This window comes from Elephas maximus, chromosome 11 (genome assembly GCF_024166365.1).
Source record: "Elephas maximus indicus isolate mEleMax1 chromosome 11, mEleMax1 primary haplotype, whole genome shotgun sequence".
NCBI lineage: Eukaryota > Metazoa > Chordata > Mammalia > Proboscidea > Elephantidae > Elephas > Elephas maximus.
In genome coordinates, this window is record NC_064829.1 from 24276181 (window position 1) to 24300035 (window position 23855).

General features: G+C 39.2%; 1 protein-coding gene across 1 annotated transcript in view; it reads right to left on the bottom strand.

Annotated features, from left to right (window-relative positions):
- The window catches only part of L3MBTL4 (L3MBTL histone methyl-lysine binding protein 4), a 710419-nt gene that overhangs the window by 218998 nt on the left and 467566 nt on the right, over window positions 1-23855 (bottom strand). The window contains 3 exon segments of the mRNA XM_049900533.1: window positions 10159-10240; window positions 10243-10278; window positions 10281-10330. Coding sequence (XP_049756490.1) covers window positions 10159-10240; window positions 10243-10278; window positions 10281-10330 — 168 coding nt within the window.

The window sequence follows — 23855 nt, forward strand, 5'->3', positions numbered from 1 at the left end:
GAGTGTTTTGATTACCTTTTCAATCTCTTCTTTTGTTATGGGTCTATTTAGTTGTTCTACATCTGTTTGTGTTAGTTTAGGTAGGGAGTGTGCTGCTTGGATTTCATCCATTTTTTCTAGGTTTTCAAATTGGTTAGAGTACAATTTTTCATAGAAATATGATATGATTCTTTTAATTTTAGTTGGGTCTGAGGTAATACTGCCCATCTCATTTCTTATTCTGGTTATTTGCTTCCTCTCCTGTTTTTCTTTTGTCAGTTTGGCCAACGGTTTATCAATTTTTAAATTTTTTTCAAAGAACCAGCTTTTGGTCTTGTTAAATCTTTCAATTGTTTTTCTTTGTCTATTTCATTTAGTTCTGCTCTAATTTTTATTATTTCCTCTCTTCTACTGCCTGAAGGTTTCTTTTGTTGCTCTCTTTTTCTATTTGTTCAAGTTGTAGGTAAAGTTCTTTGATATTGGCCCTTTCTTCTTTTTGTATGTGTTCATTTTTAGATATAAATTGACCTCTGGGCACGGCTTTTGCTGTGTCCCAAGGTTTCTGATAGGAAGTGTTTTCATTCTCATTGGATTCTATGAATGTCTTTATTCCATCCTACATGTCTTCTATAATCCAGTCGTTTTTGAGCAGGGTATTGTTCATTTTGCAAGTGTTCGATTTCTTTTCCCTGCTTTTTCTGTTGTTGATTTCTACTTTTATGGCCTTATGGTCAGAGAAGATGCTTTGTAATATTTCGATGTTTTGGATTCTGCCAAAGCTTGCTTTATGACCTAATATGTGGTCTATTCTAGAGAATGTTCCATGTGCACTAGAAAAGAAAGTATACTTGGATGCTGTTGGGTGGAGCGTTTTGTATATGTCTATAATGTGGAGTTGATTGATTGTGGCATTTAGAACTTCTGTGTCTTTATTGAGCTTCTTTCTGGATGTCCTGTCCTTCACCGAAAATGGTGTGTTGAAGTCTCCTACTGTAATTGTGGAGCTGTCTATCTCACCTTTCAATGTTGTTAGAGTTTGTTTTATGTATCTTGCAGCCTTGTCATTGTGTGCATAAGTATTTAATATGGTTATATCCTCCTGGTATATTGTCCCTTTCATCATTATATAGTGTTCTTCCTCATCCTTTGTGGTGGATTTAACTTTAAGGTCTATTTCGCCAGAAATTAATATTGCCACTCCTGCTCGTTTTTGATTGCTGTTTGCTTGATATATTTTTTTCCATCCCTTGAGTTATAGTTTGTTTGTGTCTCTAAGTCTAAGGTGTGTCTCTTGTAGGCAGCATATAGACGGCTCATGTTTTTTATCCATTCTGCCATTTTCTGTGTCTTTAGCAGTGCATTTAGTCCATTTACTTTCGTCGCAATTACGGATAGTATGAGTTTAGTGCTGTCATTTTGATGTCTTTTTTTGTGTGTCATTGACAGTTTCTTTTTCCCACTTAATTTTTGTGCTCAGTAGTTTCATATATTGTCTTTTCCGCTTCTTCATTGTTGATTTTGTTTCTGTTGAGTCTATATTGTTTTCTTGTATTTTATTTTGATGTGTAGGAAAGTTTGTCTCCTTTGTGGTTCCCTTCATATTTATCCCTATTTTTCTAAATTTAAACCTAATTTTTATTTCTTTGTATCACCTTTTCTTCCTCTCCATATGAAAGATCTATGATTACATTTCTTAGTCCCTCTTTATTGTTTTAATGTTGTTTTCTTTTACATAATAACATTGCTGTTTCCCTGTTTTGAGCATTTTTTTTTAATCTTGATTTATTTTTGTGATTTCCCTGTCTGGGTTGACATCTGATTGTTCTGTCCAGCGTTCTGGTCTTGAGTTGATACCTGATATTACTGATCTTCTAACCAAAGATCTCCCTTTAGTATTTCTTGTAGTTTTGGTTTGGTTTTTACAAATTCCCTAAGCTTCTGTTTATGTGGAAATGCCTTAATTTCACCTTCATATTTGAGAGACAGTTTTATTGGATATATGATTCTTGGCTGGCAATTTTTTTCCTTCGATGCTTTATATAAGTTATCGCATTGCCTACATGGTTTCTGCTGAGTAGTACAAGCTAATTCTTATTGACTGTCCTTTGTCGGTGACTTTTTGTTTATCCCTAGCTTTTCTTAAAATTCTCTACCTTTGGTTTTAGCAAGTTTGATTATAATATTTCTTGGTGACTTTCTTTTAAAATCTAACTTATGTGGAGTTTGATGAGCATCTTGGATTGATATCTTCTCAACTTTCATGATATCAGGGAAGTTTTCTGCCAACGAATCTTCAACAATTCTCTCACATTTTCTGTCATCCGTTCCTGTTCTGGTACTCCAATCACTCGTAAGGTTATTTCTCTTGATATAGTCCCACATAATTCTTAAGTTTTCTTCCTGTTTTGAAAATTCTTTTATCTGATTTTTCTTCAAATAGATTGGTGCCAAGTGCTTTTTCTTCAGGGTCACCGATTCTGCCTTCCACTTGCTCGATTCTGCTCCTCTGACTTTCTATTGAGTTATCTAATTCTGCAATTTTATTGTTAAACTTCTGAATTTCTGATTGCTGTCTCTCTATGGATTCTTGTAGGTTATTAAATTTTTCATCATGTTCTTGATTAAGCTTTTTAATTTCTTCAAATGTTTTATCTGTGTGTTCCTTGGCTTTTTCTGCATATTTCCTGATCTCCTTCCTGATGTCTTGAAGAGTTCTGTATATTAATCTTCTGAATTCCGCATCTGGTAATTCCAGGAAGACACCTTCATCCAGAAGATCCTTTGATTCTCTGTTTTGGGAGCTTGTTGAAGCCATCATGGTCTGTTTCTTTATGTGATTTGATATTGACTGTTCTCTCTGAGTCATGTATAAGTTATTGTATTAGTTTATTATGTTTGCTTACTGTATCCTAGTTTCTTGCTTTGTTTTCTTTGGTATGCTCATATGGGTTGCTTGAGTGAGCTAGCTTGATTATTTTTGCCTTTGGAGCTCTGATGTCCTGTTACCAGAAGACCAGAGCTTTTATCAGGTATATGAGCTTAGGATTCCATTCCCTTTTTTTGTTTGGATTCAGCTCAAGTGTCCAGGTCATTAAGCGTGTAGTACAGGCTTTGTCCTACAGTCATAGAGGGGCACGGGTGTTAGTCATGCTCTGAACAAGCGGGTGGCTGAGAACCATCCCCCGAATGTCTCTGACGAAAGCACGTCCTTGTTCCCTAGTGTGTACAGGTGGGTGGGTTCTGCAGATGGACCATGGGCAATCAGTGCTTTTGGTTGTAAGGACTGGGAGGTAGCAGTTATCCTTGGACCCTTGTAGCGGATGGCTGGGTGACCTGAGTGGAGCCACCAGTCCTCAGGCCCCTGATGTGGGTAGGTAAGGACCCTGTTTAATAGGCAAAGCAGTGTCAAATATCAAACACCCACCTCTCCATTACAGTGCTTAAACAGTTGTAGTCTGCCAGCACGGGCCTATTCCCCTGAAATAGGCCCACACAGATCTATGCAGAGGGGAACAGTATTCAAAGCCTGAAGACCATTTATGCCTGGACAGGAGCCGCTTCTGTCCTGAGCTTCCCAGTTTAGTGGAGCTGGCAAATTATCTTTTCCCCCAGTTGCGAATTTATTCCTTCTTCAAGCTGGGGAGCATGGCTCAGGGCACTAAATTGGGCCTATCTCAGGCCCAGGGAAATCAACAGCCACCGAAGCTGGCTTGGGAGAGGCGGTAAAATATACGCAAATACTTAGCTTGTGCCGAAAGTGTCTTTCTTTTCTGGGTCCAGAGGTGTGCGTACACTGTGAGGCTGGCTGCTTCTTCCTGAGGAAACTGCAGTCGAACACTACTACCAGCTGCTGCAGCTGTTCCTGGGAATGGTGTCTGAGGGATAGCAGTGATTGAGGTCCGGGAACTCCTCTCTGCTTCTGAACTGACTCTCCCTCCCCCTGCAGCTCAGTCCATTCTATAAGTTTGCCTTTGCTGTTCAGGGCTCCTAAACCAAAAAAACAAACCTGTTGCTTTCGAGTCGATTCTGACTCATAGCAACCCTATAGGGCTCCTAGCTTGTCATAAACAAAATCGTTTCACTTGATTTTCTGGGTCTTTGTTGTAAGAGGGATTCGCCGGAAGCATCTGGCTATTCCACCATCTTGGCCCGCCTCCGTGTTTGATTTCTTGACTGCTGCTTCCATGGCTGTTGATTGTGGATCCAAGTAAAATGAAATCCTTGACAACTTCAACCTTTTCTCCATTTATCACAGTGTTGCTCATTGGTCCAGTTGTGACAATTTTTGTTTTCTTTATGTTGAGGTGCAATCCACACTGAAGGCTGTAGTCTTTGATCTTCATTAGTAACTGCTTCAAGTCCTTTTCACTTTCAGCAAGCAAAATTGTGTCATCTGCGTAACGCAGGTTGTTAGTGAATCTTCCTCCAATCCTGATGTCCTGTTCTTCATATAGTCCAGCTTCTCAGATTATTTGTTCAGCATACAGATTGAATAGGTATGATGAAAGGATACAACCCTGACATGCACTTTTCCTGACTTTAAACCACTCAGTATCCTCTTGTTCTGTTTGAAAAACTGCCTCTTGATCTATGTACAGGTACCTCATAAGCACAATTAAGTGTTCCGGAATTCCCATTCTCTGCAATGGTATGCATAATTTGTCATGATACACACAGTTGAATGCCTTTGCATAGTCAATAAAACACAGATAAGCATCCTTCTGGTATTCTCCGCTTTCAGCCAGGATCTACCTGACATCAGCAATGATATTCCTGGTTCCAAGTCCTCTCCTGAAACCGGCCTGAATTTCTGGAAGTTCCCTGTCGATATACTGCTGTAGCCATTTTTGAATAATCTTCAGCAAAATTTTACTTGCGTGTGATATTAATGGCATTGTTCTATATATTCCTTATTCGGTTGGATCACCTTTCTTGGGAATAGGCATAAATATGGATCTCTTCCAGTCAGTTGGCCAGGAAGCTGTCTTCCATATTTCTTGGCATAGATGAGTGAGCACTTCCAGCACTGCCTCCGTTTGTTGAAACATTTCAACTGATATTCCATCAATTCCTGGAGCCTTGTTTTTTTACCAATGCCTTCAGTACAGCTTGGACTTCTTTCTTCAGTACCATCAGTTCCTGATCATACACTACCTCTTGAAATGGTTGAATATCGACTAATTCTTTTTGGTATAATGACTGTGTATTTCTTCCATCTTCTTTTGATGCCTCTGCATCGTTTAATTCCCCATAGAAAATTCCCCATCGTTTAATTACCCATCAAAAATATTGCAACTCAAGACTTGAATTTTTTCTTCAGTTCTTTCAGCTTGAGAAACAACAAGCATGTTCTTCCCTTTTGGTTTTCTATCTTCAGCTCTTTGCACGTCATTATAATACTTTACTTTGTCTTTCCGAGCCACCTTTTGAAATCTTCTGTTCAGTTCTTTTACTTCATTAATTCTTCCTTTTGCTTTAGCTGCTCGATGCTCAAGAGCAAGTTTCAGAGTCTTCTCTGACATCCATCTTGGTCTTTTCTTTCTTTTCTGTCTTTTCAGTGACCTCTTGCTTTCTTCATGGATGATGTCCTTGATGTCATTCCACAACTTGTCTGGTCTTTGGTCACTAGTGTTCAATGTGTCAAATCTATTCTTGAGATGGTCTCTAAATTCAGGTGGGATATACTCAAGGTCATATTTTGGCTCTCATGGACTTCTTCTGATTTCCTTCAGTTTTAGCTTGAACTTGCATATAAGCAATTGATGGTCTTTTCAGTCAGCCCTTGGCTTTGTTCGGAGTGATGATATTGAGCTTTTCCATCATCTCCTTCCACAAATGTAGTCAGTTTGATTCTGTGTGTTCCATCTGGTGAGGTTCATGTGTATAGTCACTGTTTATGCTGGTGAAAGAAGGTATTTGCAATGAAGAAGTCATTGGTCTCGCAAAATTCTATCATTCAATCTCTGGCATTGTTTCTGTCACCGAGGCTGTATTTTCCAACTACCGATCCTTTTTCCTTGTTTCTAACTTTCACGTTCCAATCACCAGTAATTATCAGTGCATCCTGATTGCATGTTCAATGAATTTCAGACTGCAGAAGCTGGTAAAAATCTTCAGTTTCTGCATCTTTGGCCTTAGTGGTTGGTGCGTAAATTTGAATAATAGTTGTATTAACTGGTCTTCCTTGTAGGAGTATGGATATTATCCTATCACTGACAGTGCCGTACTTCAGGATAGATCTTGAATTGTTCTTTTTGATGATGAATGCAACACCATTCCTCTTCAAGTTGTTATCCCCAGCATAGTAGACTATATGATTGTCTGATTCAAAATGGCCAATACCAGTCCATTTCAGCTCAAAAATGCCTAGGATATCGATGTTTATGTTCCATTTCATTTTTAACGAATTCCAATTTTTCTAGATTCATACTTTGTACATTCTGATTATTTATGGATGTTTGCAGTTGTTTCTTCTCATTTTGAGTTATGCCACATCAGCAAATGAAGGTCCTGAAAGCTTTACTCCATCCACATCATTAAAGTCGACTCTACTTTGAGGAGGCAGCTCTTCCCCAGCCGTCTTTTGAGTGCCTTCCAACCTGAGGGACTCATCATCTGGCACTATACCAGACAGTGTTCTGCTGCCATCCATAAGGTTTTCACTGGCTAATGCTTTTCAGAAGTAGCCTGCCGGGTCCTTCTTCCTAGTCTGTCTTAGTCTGGAAGCTCAGCTGAAATCTGTCCGCCATGGGTGATCCTGCTGTTATCTGAATACTGGTAGCATAGCTTCCAGCATCAGAGCAACACGCAAGCCCCCACAGTATGACAAACTGACAGACACTTGGGGGAGCTACTTGTGAGGTCTCTTTAAGTCTTCCTCTGTAATAAATGGCAGTATGATTATGACAATAATGGCTGCTTTACGTAAATCACAAAATTATGGGAAGTTCAAAAGTAATGTATGTGCAAATAAGAACTGTTACATAAATTAAAGGTATTTTCCTCCCTGGAGTGCATCAAGCATAAGGCCATCTGCCACCCACCTAATATAATGAATATAATACTAATACTCATGAATATAATATTATTTATTCTGTTAACACAGCTTTTCAGTTGCTGTTGCTGTGTGCCGTTGAGTCGATTCTGACTCATAGCGACCCTACAGAACAGAGTAGAACTATCCCATAGGGTTTCCAAGGAGCAGCTAGTGGATTCAAACTGTTGGCCTTTTGGTTAGAAGCCTGAGCTCTTGACCACTTTGCCACAAGGGCTCCAGCTTTTCAGTAACGGTGACATATTATGAATCTGACTCCTTAAAGTTCATATAACATATGTATCTTACTGTTAAGAAAATGAATCTTACAAACATCTAGCAGCATATAATCTACTCAGATTTAAAACTTGACCCTCTGCTAAAAACTGTGAACATAAACACACTATCTCTACTATTAAATCATACAGTGGATACTTAAAATATACTGATAACACCTTCCTCTACAAAGATGAGTATATGAACAAACATACTTCATAAAAATAATTACAAAATTGGGATGCAGTTTAAAAAGAGACAAGGTTACTAATTAACTTTGGAAGGGTGTCAAATAAAGGCTAATTTTGTATTTTGCACTTGGATTTCAGGAAGCCTGCAATTCTACGGTGGAAGTGCTGCCTCTGTAAGAAATGTCAAAGGCCTGTCTAGTGCTCAGTGATGGGAGGATTGGCCGGAGGCCCACAGACATTGTGGCTCTAATTCTCTCTAATTTAAACCCACTGCTGTCCTTGACCATAAACCACATTAAAAGTATTTCTCCTCAAGATGCAGGAAAGAGGAGACGGGACTTAGATATCCACCTCCACCTGTATTTGATACCTTGTGCTTTCAAGTGCAAAGGCTAGAGGAAATGCAGCCCAGGCAATAACTACAAGTAAGCAGTGAGAAGAGATGAAGTATCTTCCGTCTGCTCACCATTGGCCTACGGATTGTTCCTTGTTGGTTTCCTTTTTCTCTCCATTTCCTCACCCTGTAACTCAAAACCAGGAACAGGATGTCAAGGAGACAGGGGTAGAGCCAAAGCAGATAATGCTGCCAATACTATTTATCCAAAGGTTATTGTTACAATTTGTCCAAAAAGAAAAAAAGCAGATAGGGAGTGGAGCATGAGGATGGCTTTGATCCTGAGATCTGGAAGCAAAAGCAGGCTAAAGGGTTAAACCCCCAAAGTTACCGACACAGTTCTGCATAGACATGCAGTAGGGCTTAGCAGGATAGGAGCAGCTGTGACTTTTTTCTGCTCAATTATCAGCTAACAGGGTGTACTTTTTCTTTTCATCTGTACTAATTATGCTTACCTCACATATTTCAGTGCAAAGCCCTTTCAAAATGATAAAGCACACAATAATATATTGAAAATTTCAATAATATATTGAAATTTTTCAATATTACTTATATATGAATATATATAATTTCAGTATATAATTTCAGTATAGTATATATAATATATTGATATTCTGAAAAGGAGCTAAAGAAAAAGGAGTCTGTATTTGCATTTGCTGGGAATGAAAGGCTTAGCTAACCTCTGAGAGTATACCACAATGAAATCATTTTAAAGCAGTTCAAAGTTCTGTTTCGTGTCTCTGACATTTGACATTAAAGATGAATGTCTAAAATGTTTACTAGAAAGACTGGCTGGATTTTATTTGAAAAAAAAAAATGACAACAGAATATAGCAAAAAGAATAAGGGAAAACAGATGCACCGGTCTCTATAATTCTGGAATAAGTAAATAAACACTGTTGCTTCGGAAACAGTTTTTGAAAAAAAAAAAAAAAGGGAAAAAATTCTTCCCCCACCAGTAAATGGAAAGGCTGTTCAAGCTCTCAACTACTTAAAATTGTAAACAGTGTGGGTGTGAAATAGCAGAAAAGAACAACTAGACCCTGTGAAGTTTCAACAAGAGGAGTGGGTGTATAACCAATGATGAAAACGCAAGATGCAGCTACAAAAATAGAGGCATGCGTACTCACAGGAAATAGATAACGCCAAACAGAGGAGAGCTGACCCACACGGCCATGTGTGGAGCCGTCAAAGTGAAAAATAGACGCTATCTGACAAAAATGAAATGTCACCCAAGTGCTATGTAACATCTGCATGGAAAAAAAATGCACACAATCTTGGATGTAAAATCCATGTGATAGGAGTATCCTGTGAGCCACATCCTCCCAAAGAAGAGACCCCTGGGGATATCCTTGGGATTCTTGTTGGGACAGAGGTGTTATAGCTGAAACTCCTCATCCACAGAGAGGCGTGTGCACTTCCATTTTACACTGGCTGAGAGAAAAAGAAAGTTCTAAGGTGTTGGAGGAACGGCAGCCCCTCAGCAGCAGCTCCTTTGAAGCTCGCACAAGGAGGCTCTAGAGTCCTTCACGGTTGAACGTGACTGCCTTCTGCCTACAGTGTGGTGTTAAAACCACCTGCTTCTCACCCTCTGCCCAGCTTTTGGGCTCAGTCTCTGTCTGATCTCCAATTCTTTACCTCATGTTAGATTCTCACATGTTTATAGTTTTTTTTTAATGGAGCTCTTTGGAGAAAAGGTGTTAAAAATATGTCAAATAAGGCTGTATTTACAGCTCCTTAGGGAAAATCATATGTAAATAAAAACTGATACTTCAAATCATAAGTTAACATTTAGGAAAAAAAAGGATGATGTGTTATCAACAAATCAAATGGAAAGTATTTAGAGCAAGAAGAAACCTTCTGTGAGGTACATCTGGATTAAAGCTGACAAGAGACAAGTAACAGATAAGAGAGGAAATCTCAGCATAACTAAGACAAATATCTGTCCATGTGCCAAAAGAGGTACCAGCTAGGAGATGAGTCTAAAGAACAAAAAAGGCTTTTAAAGAGAAAAGGGAATCATAGAATCTTACAGATGAGATAGTCTTTCTATTGCTTACATACAATACATACATTCAGAAAGAGGAAAATTCCAATTTTTGAGGAGGAAGCAATAGAAAATATTGTAAAAATGAAGATCAAAAGACCAAGGCTTAGATGAATTCTCTGCCCCAGTAAACATAATAATATCCAGAAATAAAAATAATTATTTGAGAAATACAGATTGGTTCTTTTACTGTTCTATGTGGTTTATTTTCTGGTTCACACTTTCAAAAAGTTTCTTACCTGGGCTGGCTGGTCACCTTTTCATGTTTTCCACTGAAATTCAAACTACCGAGGTTTTTCGATTCTGAATGTGAGGAGTCTAATCCAAATTTTCACGTGTTTGTTCTCTGAGATGATCATAAGTGTTGCCTCCTTTTTCAAGTTCATGTCTGAATATGGGCAGCCAAAAGCACTGGTTTGTATAAAAACAAAAGCACAGCTGTCAGTTTCTAGAGATAAATCAGGGATTCTCTGTCATTGGAACAGACTTAAAGCCAATATTTAAAAACTGAATAGAGCCATTCTTCTCTCACTGGACACACTCAAATAACAGTTTCTTTCTATGTTGTCCTTTGTCTGAGCAAACCTCAGGTTCTGGACCCTGCACACTGGTCAGCAAAGGTAGCTTCATCGGCCCATATGGCTTTTACAATTTTGCAAATTTAGGAATAGCATAAAGATGTGCTTCCAATGGAGCAAGGAAAATACATCATATAACAGTTGACTCCAAGGTTATATCCTCAAATATTTATGTCCTGGTTTGCCCACCTATATCACTAAACACTCACTAAAAATATTCACCAGTATCAGACAACATTACACTTTCATTTCTTAATATTCGTTTATCTAGCAATATTATATCTGCATTTCATTTCTACAGATAGTGAACTTGTGTGAAGGGACAGCTTGTAAGTGAAAGGGTAGAGCCTCAAACCCTGGATGCCTGCTCCTGGATGTTCTTGTGACCTGACTGTGAGCAAATTCTCTGGTTCCTTCCCCAATCAATCAGCAGTTTCCATTAGATTTCTGCACCCATGTGCCTGCATCTACAGAGGCCCATGCCTCCTCTGCTGCTGCGGAGGAGGTAAAGCACAGACACGCCTGGAGATCATCTGTATGCCACTCTGGGGAAGATACTTAACTCTGAGCTTCACAGTTTCTCACCAGAGAAATGTCAGGAAAATGTGATCTGATCTATAAGGCTTGTAATGAGCATGAGAAATCACCACCACCACCCCCCCCCCACACACACACACTCGCACGCTCTTTCTCTCTCTCTCCATTAACTGGTAGCTCCTGTATTTATCATTTTGTTTCATTACCTACATCTAGAAGAGCTCCAAGTCAAAAGCATCCACATCTTGGCAGCTGGTTCTCTTTTAGGGACTGCCTTTTCATTTACTGCAAATTTGCTGATACACAGTGCAGTATAAATTCTGAGTAAATTTAAGTTTCCTTTTGCTATTTTAAGGTTGTGATGAAATGAAGGGCCAGTGCAGTTTTTCCTCTATTTTAAAGTAGATTGAATTTTGGGGGGAGGAGGAAGCTGTAAGCAATCTAACCCCAGAACTTTAGTACTAGCATTTCTCTAGAACAGACCTTCTGGAATTGGGGGCCATTAGGATGATACCAGCCAGGCCCACCCTGTACGGTGAATCTGTACCAGCACCGTGGTGGATCGGCAGCCTTTGCTGCAGACAGGAGGACATCTTTACCTTCATGTTCCACAGTTTATAAAAATCGGTACTGATTCATTAGTTCATGCATTTATTCAGTTATTGAGTCAACAATCAATTACCTAAGCATCTGCTACATTCTAGCACTTTAGAGAATATACACTCTAGTGAAAAAGCAATAAATACCACTTAAATTAAAAAATACATACCACCTATTGATGAAATCAAGATGTATTGACAATTACTGGTGACTGGAATGAGAAAGTTGGAAACAAAGAAGAAGAATCTATAGTTGGAAAATATGACCTTGGTAATAGAAATGATGCAGGAGATTGCATGACAGAATTTTGCAAGACCAATGACTTCTTCATTGCAAACACATTTTTTCACCAACATAAACGGCAACTATACAGTTGGACCTCACTGAATGGAAAACACAGGAATCAAATCAACTACATCTGTGGAAAGAGACAATGGAAAGCCTCAATATCAGTTAGAACAAGGACAGGGGCTGGCTTAGGAGCAGACCGGCAATTGCTCATATGCAAGTTCAAGTTAAAGCTGAAAAAAATTAAAATGAGTCCACAAGAGCCAAAATATGACCTTGAGTATATCCCACCTGAATCTGGAGACCATCTCAAGAATAGATTTAATGCACTGAACCTTAATGACCCAAGACCAGATGACTTGTGGGATGACAAAGAACATCATACATGAAAAAAGCAAAACAGTTATTAAAAAGACAAGAAAGAAAGAAAACATCAAAACGGATGTCAGAAGAGACAATGGAACTTACTCTTGAACACAGAATAGCTAAAGCGAAAGGAAGAAATGATCACGTAAATGAGCTGAACAGAAGATTTCAAAGGACAGGCTGAGAAAACAAAGTGAAGTATTATAATGAAATGTGAAAAAAACCTGGAGGGGACGACATGCTTAGCATTTCTGAAGCTGAAAGAACTGAAGAAAAAAATCCAAGCTTCCAGTTGCAATCTTGAAGGAGTCTATGAGCAAAATATTGAATGACCTGGGAAGCATCAAAAGATAATGGAAGGAATACACAGAGTCACCATACCAAACCATTCAACCATTTCAGGAGGTAGCATATGATCAAGAAGCAGTGGTATTGAAAGAAGAAGTCCAAGAAGCACTGAAGGCACTGGTGAGAAACAAGGCTCCAGGAATTGAAGGAATACCAACTAAGATGTCTCAACAAACAGATACGATGCTAGAAATGCTCACTCATCTATGCCAAGAAATTTGGAAGACAGCTTCTTGGCCAACCAACTGGAAGAGGTCCACATACATGCCAATTCCGAAGAAAGATGATCCAACAGAATGATGAAATTATTGAAAAATACATTAATGTCACATGCAAGTGTAATTTTGCGAAGATAATTCAAAAACAGTTCCAGCAGTATATCTATAAGGAACTGCCAGAAATTTATGCCAGATTCAGAAGTGGATGTGGAACAAGGGACAATCATTGCTAGTATCAGACGGATCTTGGCTGAAAGTAGAGAATACCAGAAAGATGTTTACCTGTGTTTTATTGACTACACAAAGGCATTTGACTGTGTGGATCATAGCAACTTATGGGCAACATTGAGAAGAATGGGATTTCCAGAACACTTAATTGTGCTCATGTGGAACGTGTATACAGCCCAAGAGGTAGTCATTTGAAATGAACAAGGTAATACTGAGTGGTTTAAAGTCATCGTAGTAACCTTTCACCGTACTTATTCAACCCATATGCTGAGCAAATAATCCAAGGAGGCAGAGTATATGAAGAAGAATGGGGCGTTAGGACTGAAGGAACACTCATTAACAACCTGTGACATGCAGATGACACAGCCTTGCTTGCAGAAACTGAAGAGGACTTGAAGCACTTACTGATGAATATCAAAGATTACAGCCTTTTGTATGGATTACACCTCAACATAAAGAAAACAACAATCCTCAAACTGGGCCAGTATGCAACATCATGATAAACAGGGAAAAGACTGAAGTTGTCACCTAAACTAACACAAACAGAAGTAGAACAACTAAATAGACCCATAACAAAAGAAGAGGTTGAAAAGGTAATCAAAAAACTCCCAACAAAAAAAAGCCCTGGCCCGGACGGCTTCACTGCAGAGTTCTACCAAACTTTCAGAGAAGAATGAACACCACTACTACTAAAGGTATTTCAGAACATAGAAAAGGACGGAATACTCCCAAACGCATTCTATGAAACCAGCATATCCCTGATACCAACACCAGGTAAAGGCACCACAAAAAAAGAAAATTACAAACATATAATCCTCATGAACTTAGATGCAAAAATCCTTAACAAAATTTTAGCCAACAGAATTCAACAACAAAACAAAAAAATAATTCCGAGTGAGATTCATATCAGGTATGCAGGGATGGTTCAGCATTAGAAAAACAACTAATGTAACCCATCATATAATTAAAACAAAAGACAAGAACCACATGATTCTATCAATTGATGCACAAAAGGCATTGACAAAGTTCAATACCCATTCATGATAGAAACTCTCAGCAAAATAAGAATAGAAGGAAAATTCCTCAACATAATAAAGGGAATTTATACAAAGCCAAGAGCCAACATCATCCTAAATGGAGAGTCTGAAAGCATTCCCCTTGAGACGGGAAACCAAACAAGGACGCCCTTTATCACCACTCTTATTCAACATTGTGCTGGAGGTCCTAGCCAGAGCAATTAGGCTAGATAAAGAAATAAAGGGAATTCACATTGGCAAGGAAGATGTAAAAGTATCTCCATTTGCAGATGACATGATCTTATACACAGAAAAGCCTAAGGAATACTCCAGAAATCTACTGAAACTAATAGAAGAGTGCAGCAGATAAACATACAAAAATCAATTGGATTCCTCTACACCAACAAAAAGAACATCGAAGAGGAAATCACCAAATCAATACCATTTACAGTAGCCCCCAAGAAGATAAAATACTTAGGAATAAATCTAACTAGAGATGTAAAAGACTTATACATAGAAAACTACAAGACACTACTGCAAGAAAACAAAAAAGACCTACATAAGTGGAAAAACAAACATTGCTCATGGATAGGAACACTTAACATTGAAAAAAGGTCTATTCTACCAAAAGCCATCTATAGATACAATGCAATTCTGATCCAAATTCCAATGACATTTTTTAATGAGTTGGAGAAAGAAATCACCAACTTCATATGGAAGGGAAAGAGGCCCCAGATAAGTAAAGCATTACTGAAAAATAAGAACAAAGTGGGAGGCCTCAATCTACTGATTTTAGAACCTATTATAACCCCACAGTAGTTGAAACAGCCTGGTATTGGTACAACAACAGATATATAGAACAATGGAACAGAATTGAGAATCCAGACATAAATCCATCCACATATGAGCAGTTGATACTTGACAAAGGCCCAAAGTCAGTTAAATGAAGAAAAGATAGTCTTTTAACACTTGGTGCTGGCATAACTGGATATCCATCTGCCAAAAAATGAAACAAGACCCATACCTTATGTAACACACAAAAACTAACTCAAAGTGGATCAAAGACCTAAATATAAAATCTAAAATGATAAAAATCGTAGAAGAAAAAATAGGGACTATGTTAGGAGCCCTCATACATGGCATAAACAGTATACAAAACATCATCAACAATGCAGAAAAGAAACTAGATAACTGGGAGCTCCTAAAAATCAAACGCATAAGCTCACCCAACAACTTCACCAAAAGAGTAAACAGATTTACCTACAGACTGGGAAAAAGTTTTTAACTATGACATTTCTGATCAGTGCCTGATCTCTAAAATCTACATGATATGCAAAAACTCAACTAAAAAAGACAAACAACCCAATTAAAAAATGGGCAAAAGATATGAACAGGCACTTCACTAAAGAAGAAATTCAGGGAACTAACAGATACATGAGGAAATGCTCACGATCATTTGCCATTAGAGAAATGCAAACCAAAACTACAATGAGGTTCCATGTCACTCCAACAAGGCTGGCATTAATCTAAAAAATACAAAATAAATAAATATTGGAGAGGATGTGGAGAGTCTAGAACACTATACACTGCTGGTGGGAATGTAAAATGGTACAACCACTTTTGAAATTGATTTGGCACTTTTTTAAAAAGCTAGAAATAGAACTATCATATGATCCAGCAATCCCACTCCTTGGAATACATTCTAGAGAAATAAGAGCCTTTACACAAACAGATATATGCACACCCATGTTCACTGCAGCACTGTTTACAATAGCAAAAAGATGGAAGTAACCAAGGTGCCCATCAACAGATGAATGGATAAATAAATTATGGTATATTCACACAATGGAGTACTACAGATAAAGAACAATGATGAAACTGAATCATTTCATAACATGGAGGAATCTGGAAGGCATCATGCTGAGTGAAATTAGTCAGTTGCAAAAGGACAAATATTCTATAAGACCACTATTATAAGAACTCAAGAAATTGTAAAACAGAGAAGAAAATATTCTTTGATGGTTAGCAGAGGGCGGAGGGAGGGAGAGGAGTTTTCACTAATTAGATAGTAGATAAGAACTATTTTAAGTGAAGGGAAAGACAACACACAATACAGGAGAGGTCAGCACAACTGGACTAAACCAATGCAAAGAAGTTTACCGAATATACTGAATGCTTCGAAGGCCAGCGTATCAGGGGCAGGGGTTTAGGGACCATGGTTTCAGGGGACTTCTAAGTCAACTGGCATAATAAAATCTATTAAGAAATCATTTTGCATCCCACTTTGGAGAGTGGTGTCTGGGGTCTTAAACACTAGCAAGCGGCCATCAAAGATGCATCAATTGGTCTAAGTCCACCTGGAGCAAAAGAGAATGAAGAACACTAAAGATACAAGGTAATTATGACCCCAGGAGACAGAAAGGGCCACATAAACCAGAGAATACATCGGTCTGAGACCAGAAGAACTAGATGGTGCCTGGCTACAGCTGATAACTGCCCTGACAGGGAACATAACAGAGAACTCCTGAGGGAGCAGGAGAGCAGTGGGATGCAGGTCCCAAATTCTCATAAAAAGACCAGACTTAATGGTCTGACTGAGACTATCAGGTCCTGGGTGGTCATGGTCCCTAGACCTTCTGTTAGCCCAAGACAGGAACCATTCCCAAAGCCAACTCTCCAGACAGGGATTAGACTAGACTATGGGATAGAAAATGATACTGGTGAAGAATGAGCTTCTTGGATCAAGTAGACAAATGAGACTATGTTGGCATCTCCTGCCCGGAGAGGAGATGAGAGGGCAGAGGGGCTTAGAAGCTGACTGAATTGACATGAAAAGAGAGGGTGGAGGGAAGGAGCGTGCTGTCTCATTAGGTGGAGAGCAATTAGGAGTATATAGCAAAGTGTATATAAATTTTTGTATGACAGACTGACTTGATTTGTAAACTTTCACTTAAAGCACAATAATAATTTAAAAAAAAAAACAAAAGACTGAAGTTGTCAAGGATTTCATCTTACTTGGATTCACAATCAACACCCATGGAAGCAGCAGTCAAAAAGTCAAACGACGCACTGCATAGGGCAAATCTGCTGCAAAAACCCTCTTTATAGTGTCGAAAAGCAAAGATGTCACCTTGAGGACTAAGGTGTGCTTGACCCAAGCCATGATATTTTCAATTGCCTAATATGCATATGAAAGCTGGACAATGAATAAGGAAGATGGAAGAAGAACTCATGTCTTTGAATTATGGTGTTGGGAAGAATGCTGAATACACCATGGACTGCTAGGAGAACAAATAAGTCTGTCTTGGAAGAAATACAGCCAGAGTGCTCCTTGGAAGTGAGGATAGCGAAACTTCCTCTCACGTACTTTGGACATGTTATTAGAAGGGACCAGATCCTGGAGAAGGACATCATGCTTGGTAAGGTAGAAGAGGGTCACTGAAAAAGGGGAAGACATTCAACAAGATGGACTGACACGGCGGCTGCAGTAATGGGCTGAAACATAGCAGCGATGGTGATGACAGCACAAGAACAGGCAGTGTTTCGTTCTGTTGTACATACGGTGGCTATTAGTCAGAACCAACTGAATGGCATCTAACAACAAACAGCAACCACCTATTGAGTGTATATGATAGGTCCATTATAACACAAGGTGTTTTACACATATTATTTCTAATATTTATTACTAACAACCTGAAGATGGCACTAATGTATTTATTTTACAGGTAAGAAGATAGGATTAAATGGCTAAGCAAATTTCTGAAGGTCACTTGGCACTTTCTTGGAAGCCCCAAAAAGTTCATTTAATTATTAGCACCAATCAGGCCGGCAGAAGCAGGACAAGGTGTTTAACACCATGAAATTAAAAAAACAAAACAAAAAGTCAAGGAAACCATGCCATAATGCTTGTGCAAAGAGAATCAGGGGCAAGTGCTTATAAGTCAAAAAAGTGTTTGGTCTGCCTGGTTTAACGGTGAGGGGAAAATATGTCAGCATATACTAGAGTACTGGGGAAGGAGCCACTCTGTGACCAAGTCCTGTCTCCAGTAACAGGAAGAGGGAGTCTGTTTAAGCCGTAACAAGGAGATTTAGGGTCTGAGGAGAATAATTGGAAGACATCAGGCTAACCTAAGGGAGACTGAGAAATGTTGATCTCGAGCACTGTGGAGCTTTTATTAAGACACCATCACTCAGAATTTTTGCTAGAAGCTATCCATCTAATACATACGTCCAATTAGAGAGTTTTTAATGATCATTATGGCCATGAATTTTCTTTTCTTTAACTTCTTGTCATCACTCCTAATTGATTCATGCAGTATGGCACTAATGCTGTCTCTTCAGAAGGCTTATTTGTCCAGTGTTTGTGGACAGTGACCATAGACCCTCCTGCTCAGTACCCTTCAGCTATGAAATGTCGATTCCCTCTATCTTCATTCATAAATCAGGCCTTCTAGCCATTTCACCAGAAACCCTGGTGGCATAGTGGTTAAGAGTTACAGCTGCTAACCGAAAGGTCAGCAGTTCAAATCTACCAGGCCCTTCTTAGAAACCCGATGGGGCAGTTCTACTTTGTCCTATAGGGTCGCTACGAGTCAGAATTGACTACAAGGCAAAGGGGTGGTAAGTCATTTAACTACTCCATATTGCCTGATTTCATTCTTGCTCCTCTTTATCTCTCTGATAATAAGGTATGCAAAACTAAAGGCAAGGCCCCAGGGCATCACTAGGATGGAATTCCAATTCCCTGAGGAAAGGCTTGTGAGGACCATTTCCAGTTTATACAGATCAGAGTAAAATTTGAGGTTCAAAAGAACATATTAAATGACACAAACCTACTTTGCAGAAGAAGATGCTGGCGAAGAACCTGAAAGAAGGCAGAGATGGGAGAAAAAACAAAATACAAAAGAAGCAGGGAGGGGCTTTTGGATATAATTGAACAGATTTTAACCCGTGCTCTGTGATTCTGCTGTGAACAAGTTCCTGCATTCCAACACTGTGCTTACTTACGCTGTTTAGAGAAGCAGATGGCATCCTGAACCTTGGTCTGCCTTCTTGCAAACTCAGACCCTCACTCCTGTATGCACACGTGTGTGTGTTTAAGAACTTACATGATTCAGTACAAATCTATACACATGGGAAAACAAAAAACAGTTGAAGCGTATGTCCTAGGGGTGATAAAACTATTTTAAACTTACTTTTGAAGTTTTGAATTAAACCAGGTATTGGGAGAAAATGGTTCTAAAAGACATAGTCTCTTTAGAAAATTTCTGACATAAGCTGAAATTTCTCTGACTTAAAGCTTTGTTGACCAAGGGAAAAATGTCAGTTTCTGACTGATAGAGAAGAATCATATTCAAATTTAGGCTCCTTATAGGCCTGGATAAGCAAGCTTAAAACTCGCAGGCTGAGAGGGGTGTCCTGAGCAGTAATGCCTTTGCTAGAGGCTTGGCTCTTGTGACTGAGCAAACCATTTGCCCGTTCCCGCCCTAATTCGATTTGCGTTTGTTGTTTGCAGGAAAAGAAGAAACAGCAGGAACCATGAGGCTGAGCCATATGAAATGGTAGTTTTTAACAGTCAAAGACAGTAGAATATCTGCATTTTCAAAAGCATATTTCATATTCAAACCAAAAAATTTACAAAACATGTCAGCCCCAACTCATCAACAGCCAAACAGAATGAACAGGCAGCGGGATATGCTCAGTAAGCAGAAAGCTGCCAGACGGTTGCAGACAAACTTTTACACGAGAACTTTTTTGACAGATCTAAACCTGGGGTCCTGGTGGCACTCTTACCCCATGATGGAAGGAAACATAGAAAAGATTGTAATTCAAAACACTGGTTTTTTTTTTTTAAAGAATATTTAAGTTTTAACATCTGAGGATAAACGGAAAGTTTAACTGTATCAGTATATTTTTCTTCCTTAAAAAAATTGTCCGGCTCTCTTTTTAAGAGCAGCTATTTTATTCCTGAAATTGTTCTGCCTTCTCATTTTAACGGGGATAGAGGCTGGGAAGCAGCAGCATGGAAAGCCAAATGTGGGATCCTAGCATTTTGCGCAGGCCCGGGAGAGTCTCAGCCTCTGAATCTTCCTCCCTTTCATCCTTTCTCAGCACGAAGTGAGCGATACCACCATTGGTTCGGTTTTCCCACATTGCCAGGGACAATCCTGGTTGGAGGCAGGGGCCAACTCACCAATCCCAGCTACTCACTCTAAGCCCACAGGCTCACGCCTGAAGCATAGCCCAGTTCTGGTGCCTGTGCTCAGCCCTGTCCCTGAGTTCTGTCAGCCTGTGGACTCCAGTTCTCACCTGGCATCTGCCTCGGTCCCTGTTCCCACATGCCTCTTCTACTGGCCTGACTAGAACTCAGGGGCCCTACAAACATTGAAGCCTTAAGTCTTCCCTTTATTCTTCTTGCCTCCTTCCCATGACAAGTTTTCTTCTTACTAATCCCAACTTGGGCATGGGAGGACACACTGCCCAGAGGCCACCTGGCTGGTCTAAGTGCTTCCCGCCCTGAACTCCCTGTTACCGTGTTTTGCCTGCTGATTTTCATCCCTACCTTCATCTTGGATTCCTCCCATCTGGCCCAAATTACAAGAATCCAGATGATGACTACTGGTGGCCAAACCCCTGGGACACCAACTTCTGCTTATCCAACTACATTATCTTCTTTACGAACAATGCATCCATTTCCTCACACCCAAGAGGCAGGTCTAGATCCTGACTCTATATACTCTATTCTGCTGAAAACAATGGGACATGCTCTGTCCATCCTGGGAGATGGACAGTTTGCACATGGAGATCATAACTGAGTTATCACAGCTTAGCCGCCAGCAGCTCCCAAACCCGTGTGCCACTACACAACCTCTGGGTGGCCAGGTATGGCCTGGCGTACCTGCATTGCCAGACCAGGTCTTCCTGCTGAGAGTAGCCTCCTCCAGGGCTCCAAATCCCCTCTCATTCCCAAATACTGATGATCATTTTCTCTCTGTGACATGACATTAAAAAGGCTGGGAAGCATTATATATTTAAGGAAAAGGCTAAGAAAAAATAGCCTCTTGAGTGCTACACTTCAAAATATCAATGAAAACCAGAGTCAGCAGTATTTCAGGAGTGTCAAGTTGTTGACAACCTTCCTCCTGATTCTGAAAAGTGAAGCTGCCCAAAACAGAAACAGCTCCCAGGAGGCGCACTTATCCAGGAATATGCTCTCATATCCCAAGAATGAGAGGCACATTTAGATTTTAAAGAATTTTCTTAGAAATGTAACTAACTCATCTCTACAAAAACCCATTGCCGTCAAGTCAGTTCCAACTCAGAGCAACCCTATAGGGCAGGGTAGAACTGCCCCACAGGGTTTCCAAGGAGCAGCCGGTGGATTAGAACTGCCAACATTTTGGTTGGCAGCCAAACTCTTCACCACTGCACCACCAGGGCTCCAACTTACCTTTAGATGAGGCATAATGTATTTTATAGCTTAGCTTCAATTATTTTACAAGCCAACCGCATTCTTTACCTCCTAAGACCTAGATAAGATGATATACAAGAGTCATATCATAGCTGGGGGGCTAGATTCTAAAAGTCTTTTTGTCTATCTTCCAAAGAGATGAAGAATTATTTGTTTGAGTGTCTGGAAGGCAGCTTCCTTTGTGAGCGTTCATGAAGAGAAGGTCTGAGGGGTTTGCCTCACAGAAACAGAGGGCAGCAAGGAGGCACTGAAGGGATGTTATTAACAAATGAGAGGGTGCTAGGAATTGGCAAGAAAGGGGCTCAGCAATGAAAGTGAGAATGAGCAAGACAAGCAAGTGTGGCCTGCCTCACAGGTGGCCTGGGCCATGGTGACAGCAAGAGCCCTATTCTGTGGGTCCCATCCTCTGGTAGGTGGGCTCTGCTGAGGTGACTGGTAAGGTGCTCCTGCTCCCATCGCAACTGTCAGAAAAGAAAAGCAGCCCTCCTGCCCCCGCCATGTGTCCCCACATGTTATTTCCTGGTAAGAGCTGAACACTGTTCGTCCTCACTGCCATTTTCCTTTATAAAAATAACTCACTGCTTTTCAGAATTCTATTGTCTTTACTATGTGGGTAGTCTAAATTTACACAGTGTAAAAATGCTAAATGCACATCTTTTATTCTTAAGAAAAAACTGATTTTTTGGATAAATAGCACCAAAAGACACGATAAATACCTTAATGCAGATTATTGAAATTGTGGAATAGCACTTTCATAATAACTTTTAAAAGCTAATGTATGACAAATTGTTGCTGATTTTACTTCTATGAAGATTAAAATCAAGTACAAATGATGCATGTTGCAATAGAGACCAAGAAGGAAGAACCACTATAGTTTTCTATTATCTACTGAAGATGGGACACAATTTCTATTATATTATCCTCATAGACAGAGATGAGAAAAAATCAATCAATACATATACAATTCTAAGGTCTTAGGGTATATTTTCTTCAAATTCTTATGGCTTTAAAATGAAGGCAGTCAAGATATATTACAGGCACATTCCTAATTCTGACTAACTTTTGTTCATAAAATAGCTGACTTTCACTTATTTGTCATTTCAAGTGCTAGAAAAATTAATGCATATACAGTAAAAAACAAATATGAATATTAAACATTTCATAAGAAGAGTTAAAAGAAACTTACATCTATAGAATTCAAAAAGTTCAAAGAGTTGGATGAAATAAATTTGATTCTAGATTTATATTTCTCTGGAGTAATTCAGCCTGTGAAATCTTCCTAGATATTATTGAACTTGCTGAAATGTTCAATTAGGAGTTTGGAAGAGAATTACTACTCAAATTAGGCATTACAATCTGACAAGTTATAGTGATTAAGAGCATAGACTTTAAGAACTAGAGCAAGTTGGATTAAAGCTACTAGTTTTAAAATTTTGGGCAAGTTACTAAAACCTCTTTGTCTTTCACTAATTCATCTATAAAATGGTGATAATACTTTCTTCCTCATAGAAGTTTTTGTGAAAATTAAATAAGATAATTCATACAAGGGCTTGATACAGTGACCAGCACAAATTAAATGCCCACGAATTTTTAATTTAAAAAGGCCTAGTCTATACCAATGTTCACTGAAGCATTATCCACAATAGTCAAAAGGTAGAAACAATCCGAGTGTCCATCAACAGATGAATGGGTAAACAAAATGTGGTATATGTGTACAAAAAAACCCCAAAACCAAAGCTGTCGCCATCATTGATTTCAACTCATACTGACCCTACAGGACAGGGTAGAACTGCCCATAGGGTTTTCAAGGAGTGCCTGGTGGATTGAAACTGCTGACCTTTTGGTTAGCAGCTGTAGCTCTTAATCACTATCCAGCCACCATTTCCATATACATACAATGGAGTATGATTTCACCAAAAAAAGGAATGAAGTCCTGATACATGAATGAACCTTGAAAACATATTGAGTGAAATAAGTCAGACCCAAAACGACAAATATTGCATAATCTCATTTAGATGGAATATCCAGAACAGACAAATGCATAACTAGAAAGTAGATTAGTGGTCACCATGGGGTGGTGGGGAGGGGAATGAGAGTTTTGCTTACTGGGTACAGAGGTTCTGTTTGGGGTGATGGCCAAGTTTTGGAAACAAATTATGGTGATAACTGCACAACAGTGTGAGTGTGATTAATGCCACCAGATTGTACACTTGAAAATGGTTAAAATGGGTATTTTTATTTTGTGTGTATCTTGTTGTTGCTGTTCTTTTTAGGTTCTGACTCTTA